At 36.8% G+C, this 10125-nt stretch overlaps 1 protein-coding gene across 1 annotated transcript; it reads right to left on the minus strand.

Annotated features, from left to right (window-relative positions):
- Nucleotides 1-371: 371 nt before the first annotated feature.
- LOC138338269 (uncharacterized) lies at nucleotides 372-2986 on the minus strand. Its single transcript, XM_069289058.1, has 3 exons — nucleotides 1717-2986; nucleotides 1034-1588; nucleotides 372-958 (listed from the first exon to the last, which is right to left on the minus strand). The coding sequence occupies exons 1-3, from the start codon at nucleotides 1774-1776 to the stop codon at nucleotides 470-472; spliced, it is 1104 nt and encodes a 367-aa protein (XP_069145159.1). The 5' UTR covers nucleotides 1777-2986; the 3' UTR covers nucleotides 372-469.
- Between the last annotated feature and the right edge of the window lie 7139 nt (nucleotides 2987-10125).

Below are 10125 nucleotides of genomic sequence, written 5' to 3' on the forward strand. Positions count from 1 at the left end.
TATAGGGGAAAAGTACTATAAAATCAAAGTGCAAGGATGAGATAATTGTGAGTCAAACATTCACTTGCCACACTGACAGTATCATATGCATAGTTGTGAGTCAAACATTCACTTGCCACAATGTATCATATGCAACAGTTCCACAACCACAAAGTTCCACAGTTCCACAGACCACGAAACTGCAACAGTTCCACAGACCACGAAACTGCAACAGTTCCACAACCACAAAGTTTCAACAGTTCCACAAAGCCACCAAATAATAGAATGCATTCATAAAATTTTCAAGTCACAAAATATTTTCAGCCCACAAAACATTATCAATCTAATTTGTAATGCTTGCCCCTCAAAAAATAGTAGTTTAAGAAGTTCCATTGTGCCATTACATACTAAATAAAAACTCTTTAAACCAATACTTAGCAACTACTTTCTAATGTTTGCCCCTCTTTGCCTTAAGCTTGCCAATCTTTTTTTACTTGTCTTTTTTCAACTGACTTGAGGTCACACATGCTTTGCCTTTCCAAGTTAGCTTTTTTGGTGAGTATGGTAAATTAGTAGGGACAACAACACCATTTTCATCACCCTTAAAACTAATCATTCTTGAACCAATTGGTTGTTGTAGCATCTTCTTCATTTGAAGTCTAGTTTTTTCTTCAGATATCACTCTAGGTGCAAGGATTGTATTCTCATCCTCAGATTCAATACTGTCTTCAACTTCATCCTGATCAACAATTGCAATCAAAGGTGCAATAACTTTTTCTTTTCCATCATTTTTAGACCTCTTTGGTAGTGCATCAACTTTGTCCTTTGAAACATTTTTGCTCTTTGATTTTGAAGGACCAGCAACTTCATTGAATTCTTCACTTGATTGATGGCTAGTTTGTCGACTAGAAGATGCAACAAATTCAAGAGTTGGCATCAAGATTGGTTCATCTGGGAGAACTTGTCTTCCTTCTTGAAGCTGTAAAATTTGTCAAAGTGTAAGATAAATAATTATACATTGAAAGTAATTAAAAATTGATAAAAGATGACTTACTAGGGGACATCTTCTTCGATTATGACCTACAGCACTGCAATTTCCACATGTCATTTGCAATCCTTTTCTACTTTTTGACCATAATCCTTCCCTTTTTCTTGCCTCATCTTTTTCCCTTACTCTCTTTAATTTTGGTCTACCAACCAATTTATGAATTTGTGGTGGTTGCATAGCTTGAGAAAGATCAATTTTCCAGAATTTCTCACCTCTAACAGGTTGAATTTTAGGCTGGTATACAAGCAAGTAAGCTTCTTTAGAATACCACCAATGCATCTCATTCAGTGGCTCTATTTTATCATGTTCTAATGCTTTAATAGCATGAGGACATGGTATTCCTGTCAAATCCCATGTCCTACAAGTACACTTCTTTCTAGCAAGATTCACAACATGTCTATCTACACCCTCAACCACCTCATATCCTAAGTCTCCATTAGCAACAACTTGACAACCTTGAGCAATCATTCTGAAATCATGATACAGATCCACAGAATATGGACTATACTCTTCCGTCCACTTCTTACCCTCTTCTTCAAGTTTTTTCAACCTTTTCATAACCTATAGATAACAATGAAATATATAACATGTACATGACATATATAATTTATACATGTACACCTACATATTACTATCATATTAAACATTAATAGATGATATCATATAGTTATATAAAATAGCGGCAATACCTTAATTCTAATGTCTTCCAGCATCTTGATTATTGGTTTGCCCTTGCTTCCAAAATCCATTTGTTGAAAGACTCAGTAAAATTATTTTCACAGGAGTAGTTTTTGCAGACAGTGTCAAAAAAGGCCCTGCACCAATGTTGTGGTGTATACCATAAAAGACCTTCGACTGCTTTTTTAGACACAAAACCCATGGACTTTAATTGGTCTTCAAATTCCTCTCCATATGTACTCCAAGCAGACCACCAAAACATCTTCTTCATCTGTACACCACTCCAAGACTTAGACCAATTGGCTTCTATGTGTTTTGCACACCATCTATATTGTGCTTTTGGAAGCAAAGCACTAACAGCACCAATCAAGCCCTGTAACAATAAGAAAAAAATAGAATAGAATAGCTTAAAAAAATTCAAGTGTATACAATAACTATAAATAAAAAACTGTCAAACACTTGCAAAATTACCTTTTGCATATCAGACATTAGTGTCAATCCTTCACCATCTGCCAACCCCAATGAGTTCCTCAGCAACTCAATGAACCATTTCCATGTTCTAATAGTTTCTCTATCAACTACTGCCCAAGCAAGTGGATAGAAATGCTTCATTGAATCTTGACCAAGTGCGACCAATAAAATTCCCTTGAACTTGCCTCTTAAAAAGGTGCCATCTAACCCTATAAATGGTCTCTAACCAGATCCCCAACCACTTTTCAAAGCCTGAATACAAATATACATTCTCAAAAATTTTCTTTGTCCATGTTCCAACAAAGCCTCTTTGGATATGTTTATAATTACATCAGTACCAGGATTACTGTCCCTTAACTCTTGAGCATAACCCTCCAATTTATTGAAATCATCAACATAGCTACCATCTAGTTTTTCCAGTACAAGTCTTTTAACCCTTTTCATTTTTGAATAACTAATATTAAGGTTAAAGTTATCATCTACAATCTTTCTCATTTCAGTCACTTTGCAGTTAGGATCATTTTGGACCCTATTCTTAAAGTAGTGTGCTAGAGCTTGTTGAGTAGCTCTTCTATTCTTGAATGCTTCTGGACATGTATGTTTTGTTTGAAAAGTCTTAATTTCAAATCCTTGCCCTTTATTAACTTCAGAATAAGACACACAAAAGGACAACCAACAATACATTTATATCTAACTCTAACAGAGTCACTCTTGTCAACTCTAAGGGCAACCTTCCTAGCAATTGAGTAGTAACTTACAACCCTTTTAGCTTCATCAAGGTTCTTAAAACTCATACCTTTTTCCAACTCTTTAAAGTTGTCATGTTGATCATTAATTTCTCTTTTCTATTCCAACCTAAAGGATTCCAATTCTTCACTACTATAGTCACTTGGATAAGGCTCATTTTCATCATTTTCTTCCTCACTTGATTCACCTTCAGTTGCAACATCTATTCCAGCATTCACTGTGACTAGATTAGGTTCATTCAATGTGACTAGATTAGGTTCATTTTCATCATCTTCTTCCTCACTTGATTCACCTTCAGTAGCAACATCTACTGTGACTAGGTATGGTTCATCATTGTGGCTGATGTCAATAGCTGGAACAACATCATCCCCCTCATCTACAACAAATAATTCAAGTACACCAGACTTAACAGACAGTGCTGTCTGTATTGTTATTATGCCAAAATCCCCCTCAATCAAATAATACCTCCCAGAAGATCCTTTGAGTAGAAGTTGTTGGACCTTACTAAAACCTAACTTTTCATGGAACTCTTCACATATGTCTATATATGACAATAAATCTGGATCATACTCCTTCCAAACATGAGTGAATTTTTTAATGTAAATAACATTAGGTGTCAGTACCCACTTGCCCCCATAATAGAATAATAGGTCCACCTTGTCAACCATTCTTCAAGAAAAGGACATTATAGACCAAAAAAAAGAAGATAAAAGGGCCATATTAGACAACAACAAAATATTTAAAAAAACAGAGGAATCTACCAAGAGTAAAAGAATAGGGACCACATGCTTCAAAGTAAAACTTTACATACGCAAAAATATATAATGTAATACCTAAAATCTAAAAAAATGGACCATTTAATAATAAAATAATTCATACCTAACAATAGTAAAGGCATATCTGACTAACACAAATTGAAAATTATTATGAAATAAAGGGAGAAACAACGAGTAAAGGCAGAAAAGAATAAACTTGAGACAACAATAAAAAAATCCTACTCAAAATCAACATAATAACACACATCACTAACATAAATAGACAACACTAAACAAAATTGTAGTATCACCATAAGTAATTGTCAAAAAAGCACAGAATACACGAAAAATTAACATAAACTTGAAATCGATTCTCAAAACAAGTAACATCGATTAAAACCTAAATCCTAATTGAAATTTCGAAGTGCACAAAAGTTCTTACTTGAGTTCAAGTCGAGATTGTGAACGAATTTTCTTCAAGTTGCAAGAGGAAGAAGAAGAAGAAGACAACCTTGAGCGTGGGTTTGTGAAGATTGGATGAATAAATTTTTAGGGTTTTTTAGTTAGATGGGTTTTTTAAAATTGGGTAAGTGGGGCGGGTTTGGGCGGGTTTGGGTGGGTAATGGGTGGGTTTTAATTATTTAAAATAATTAAATTACAACCAATGGTTGAGTGCCACGTAATTAAAAATTATAATATATATTTTTTAATTTTGGTCCGTTAATGAAGGGGTAAATTTGGATCCAAAGGTGGATGTGAAGGGTATTTGTGGGCTAATAGGTGGATGGGGGGTAATTGTGTACCATTTTCAATACTTCGAGGGTATTTTAGGCCCTTTTCTGAAAGTAATATATCATGTCATATATCATATGAACTATCTCTAGCTTGCACCTTCATATTCGTCAAGTCAACCACCATTAAATTCTAAAATTTAATCATGATAACTTAAATAACTAAAGATCCAAAGTATGATGAAGACTAAAGTTCGAGGGAGGGCCTAGGAAATAGGGGAAACCCTAAAAAAGAGATGCCGACATTGGTTCGTTGCTTATAAAACTCAATTGATTTTAGTCCTGTAGTATGTGAAAACTCTGTTTTGCTGGTCATTTAAATTTTAGATCCATTGGAACAGTTCAACCTGAAGGAAATTTATCGTCTATCAAAGTATATAAAGCAATAACTGACGTAATATTATTCTTGGGAGAAATCTGAATTTCTGTGGAGTTAGAAGATATGATAGAATATTCATAGCATTGTGCAAGCCACCTTACACTAACCTAGACAATGAACTTGTATGAGTATCTGGTAACTCTACTCACCAACTTTAAGAAAAAAGGGGAAAAAAAATACCTACAGTGTTTTGATCTAGCTCCACCGGAATTTGAACCTTCCAAAAGCACTATGTTATTTAATTTTGTGACATATAAAAATAGCTTCTTATATTTTCAAGAAAGAACAAATGAAAGGAAGTACTCACTTTTATTAACTAACACATACACATACACTTACATATACCAAAAAAGAAAACAACTAAAATAGAGTATTGAAATATAAGAAGATCGATAACACTTATTTTCAGAGATTGAAGTTCAATTCATCCCACAATGAACTAAATTCACATGAACTACAAAAAATCGGAGCAAGAGATAAGAAAGAAATAACTCTACATATGCAATATTAGTCGATACAATACAAACACACAAGAAAAAACCAAATTCAAATGAACCTCACCATAAATAATAGAACAGTCTGATGCAACGATGGAGAAACAATTAAGGCACTCTCCGAAGTGAGGCAAAAAATGATTGTAGAAGATGAATATTCAAGATTGAGATGTTTGTCGAACAGAGCTTTTGAGTTGAACCTGCAATTACACATAGCACAAAGCAAAAATGATTATAATAGAAGGTGTAAAAGGAAAGCTCAAAATTAGCTAATTCCAAATAAAAAAAAAATCTGCCAAGCATTTAAAAGACAGCTGAATTCCTTCTAAAGAAATCTTGTGTCAAAAGCAGGTACTTTGCTTCTTTAAATCTACCACTATGTTAAGTTGTTAATTCCATGGACTTAATAGAGGTTCTTATCGATCGGTTTGATCCATCTTGTGAATTACCCATTCAGTTTATCAGTTTGTAAATACCTTGAAAGAAAATGAGTCTTCACTTAACAGGTAATGGACCAGGTCCCTTACTACTCTCCAGAAAATTACCAGAAAGTTAAATGCAGTAAAATCAACACAATGATTTTACGTGGAAACCTCCTTGCTTAAGGGAGTAAAACCACGACCTGTCTCATAGAATTTTCAATCGTTTTCACTAATCTTCAAAAGCAAAAGTAAATCACGATTTCACCAAATGTAAGAAAGAGTTATCAATCTTACAGTTAAGTAATAGCCCTCTATTGCTTAACAAGCCTAAGTAGAAATCAATCTACCCACTAAGCTATCCCACCTGGACAACCTAGACTTTTAACACAACACACCAAATCCTTTATAGATTCAGGAATGGTTTACAGTTTAAGAACAAGAGAATGTATTCCTAAACAACTAAACGAAAAGCTCCAGATATTGCTATTGTTCTTGGAATAATTCTGCCTTTGCTTTGTGTTAGCTTTTGCAAGAGTTCTTGAAAAGTTTTTATCAAGTTGCAAAAACTAAGCAAAAATGTTTAGGAAAGTGCCTTTTATATGAGCAAGTCACTTTCCCAAACTTCTTTGCCATTGGCTGGAAGAGTCACACTTTCTGACGCCATCGGGAAGTGTGCACCTACTTTCTGTACCGTCTCCAGCTGGCAATCAACTGGCTCCTCATCATGAGAGCCTGGTACCTCTACTAGGTCCCTGAGTTTGTTTCATCTGCAATACTCAAGCAAGAACCCTGCAACATACGATTAAGAAACTGGTACCAATACAAGGTCCCCAGGTTTGTCAAATCATCAAAACTACAAATAACATTTCCCCCTTTTTGATGATGACAAACACGGAAACCATGATTTAATTTCTTTTCAACTTTGTTCCCCCTTTTTATATTCCCCCTCACTACATTTTTTCACTCACTGTTTGTTCCCCCTCACTAAAATATCATTTATATCATTTAGCTACACACAGTTTTACTTCCCCCTTTTGGCATCATAAAAAAGAAACGCAGTAAACCAGTGATGGGAGCATAAACACCGAACAAAACCAAAGCTTAAAAAGCAATCAAACAGTAGAGGAAGAGCATTCGCAAAAGAATCATAGGAAGAACAACAAAGGAATAAAGTAACCAACATGCCATTTCACATAAATACATTAAAAATAAACTAAAAATCCATCAACACGATGATTAGCCACACAACAAAAACAATGACACAAGGAAGGAGTGATTGACAGTTTAGGAAGAGGGGGGAGTTTGAGATAGGGACTGGATAACGAGAGTGAGTCGTGTATTGGCAGCATCATTATCCTTGATGGCCTTTTCTTGCAGGGCAGTTATCTTCGCCTTCAACTCATTGTTCTCTTTCTCCAAAGCTTGTACAACTGAAGGACCAGGTCCCTCACTCTGTGCAGTAAGCAGTTCTGCTTTGAGTACAACAATTTCAGCCTCTTTACTACTCAAACGCACAGTGAGTTCTTCAATCTCATGTTTAAGCTGATCCAGGTCCTCAAGAAGTTGAGCCATCTTGCTTTTTGGTAAACCTCTGCCTTCAATACATTCACATTCAAACAAGGTATGCTCAGATATAGTTTGTCTAACTGTCCCAACCTTTCCAACACTAAGAGGAATATGAAAATGCTTGAATACTTCAGTGAGAAAGTATCCATACCCCATTCCATGTACTCCTTTCCTCTCAATGACTGTTTTGTGAATGTGCTCAATCATTAGACTAGGAAGGCTCAGAGATTCAAAGCTGCATAGCATCTCCATCACGTACAGGTCAGCAGCAGTAGCAAGTGTCCTCTTTTCTGTACGAGGAAGGACTACCTTGTTGACAAACTCAAAGACCAGCTGATACTCACTCTTCATAATTTTCTTATAGATCCCAGCAACTTTAGTTGTGAGAGTCTTAGAAATCATAGAGGCAAATTCTGAAGAGCAAGTTTTGCTCAGCACAGACCGGGTCCCCTCTATAGGCACTCTGAGGATTTTTCCCAACACCTCCTCATTCAAAGAAATGGCAATATTGTTTACCCGTGTGAGGAGACTCCCATCTTCCATGAATTGAACATTGTAATAGAATTCACGAACCTCTTCTTCATGGAGGATGGGGGATTTCTTGTCGAACAGGTGTAGCCAAGATTGGATCTCCACCATGTCATGCAGAGAATCCATGCCAGGAAGAGTTATAATCCCCATATCAAAAACTCTTCCGGCGAGAACTGCTTGTTTCCTCAGACTGTCAACTACTTCCTGCAAGTTGACATTCTCAACTTTCCTGGCTTGAGGACCAGGTCCCTGTGTCCGCTTTCTCTTTTTCTCAGATCTCTTCCCTTTTGACTGTGACTTTTCAACCTTCCTTGTAACCCTTTCCCTTTTCTTTTCTGACTTCTTCTTGTTATTTTTCTTTTCAACCTCTTCTCCCGACAACTCAACCAATTTCTCTTCAGGTATTCGAAAATTTGATACCTTGAAGGTTCGTGCACTTCTGACTGCAGCAGCAGAGCGTGCACTTGCCTTCAAGGCATCTACCATTAATTTTTGTGCAGCAGACCTTGTATTAGGTCGTCTCCTAGGAGCCTTCTCCACGACCTTTTCCTTTCCTTTTCGACTCTTAACCTTCCATTTTAATGGTTCTTCCTCACTTACAGATTCAGATGAAGAGGAAGAAGAGTACCGCCCTAAGTCGGGGGTTTTATCGAAAATGGGTTGAGAAGGCCTTACCTCTTCTCTCTCCAGGGCATCAATGTGTTCTGCTCTCGCATCATTGTTAGACTTTCAATCACGAGTTCCTCACTTGCTGCAAGTATATTAGACTCGAAAGACCTATGTTTTGGTAGATCTCCTTCAAACATGTTGTTAGGCAACATGTCTTCAAATGGACCAAGTCCAGTGGGCACTGCAGAAGTGTTTGGATCTATGGAGAAGAAAGGGTTATCGGGAGTATTCTGTGGAGGACTGGGTGGGGGAGGAAGTCTGGCTTGAGCAGTTGTTGGAGAATAGAATGCAAGGGGCTCAATTTCTCTAAGGGCATCCAACATTTTCTTAGAAGAAGATGAAGAGGAAGACATGTTTGTGATACTGGAAGGTTCCGTTGAAAAGCAAAAAGAGGAAGAAGAAGACAGATTTTGCCTTTGAATTTGATAGGCCTTTTGATAAAAGGAGAGAGATAAAGTTATGAGACGGATGAGAGTTCCAAAAAGAACAAGGCCTTTTTAAAAGAAGTGAAAGGGTGCCAGGTCCTTGATTAGATGCGTTGTTTGAGGGAGAAACGATTGGACTGACCGGTCAGAGTAACCGATGACTGACACGTGGCATTTTCAACGGTCAAATTTTTAGTTTAAATTTAATGTAAAAATGCTAACCTGGACAGGTACCAGGTACCATGATAGAGTTTAACTTCATTCCTTAATTGTTCTAGTCTCTTATTTTGCTGAGCAGGTCCCCACTGAGAGTATACCTATTTAAAGATACAAAAAGAGATCTTGTTCAGATATTTAAAAATTCACACAAAGGATACCTGCATTGCAATTTTAGCCATCAAGGGAGTTCCACTGTTGGAGGCTAAAAGCATCACTTGGAGATCAACATCCCCAACTTTAACCGATTCCTCTAAAATTGATCCTTGCTGAGAGCCTTGGTGAAAATGTCTGCAATCTGTTCCTCCGTTGGACAATATGTGAGCACAATATTTCCCTTCTCAACATTATCTCTCAAAAAATGATGTCTAACATCAATGTGCTTTGTTCTCTTATGATGGACTGGGTTCTTTCCCATACTAACAGCACTAGTATTGTCACACATAAGAGGAATTGCTTTGATGTGAATTCCAAAATCTTCTATGTGTTGCCTGATCCACAACAACTGAGAACAACAGGCTGCAGCCGCTACATATTCAGCTTCAGCAGTTGAAAGAGCCACAGAGTTCTGCTTCTTGGTACCCCAAGAGATAAGTGATGATCCAAGGAAATGAGCCATTCCAGAGGTGCTCTTCCTGTCAACTTGATAACCTTCAAAATCAGCATCTGCAAAACCAACTAGATCAAAAGTATCACCTGCAGGATAAAAGAGAACCAGGTCCCCTGTTTTCTTCAAGTATCTAAGAATACGTTTTACAGCCTTCAGGTGAGAATCACGAGGACATGCTTGAAACCTGGCACACATTCCAACACTATACACAATATCAGGCCTGCTAGCAGTCAGATATAACAAGGAGCCAATGATTCCTCTGTACGTTGTCTGATTCACAAGGGGATCAGATTCTTCTACTATCATCTTGGAATTTGTTCCCATAGGAGTATCAATAGGTTTAG

This window comes from Solanum lycopersicum, chromosome 9 (genome assembly GCF_036512215.1).
Source record: "Solanum lycopersicum chromosome 9, SLM_r2.1".
In the NCBI taxonomy this organism is placed as follows: domain Eukaryota; kingdom Viridiplantae; phylum Streptophyta; class Magnoliopsida; order Solanales; family Solanaceae; genus Solanum; species Solanum lycopersicum.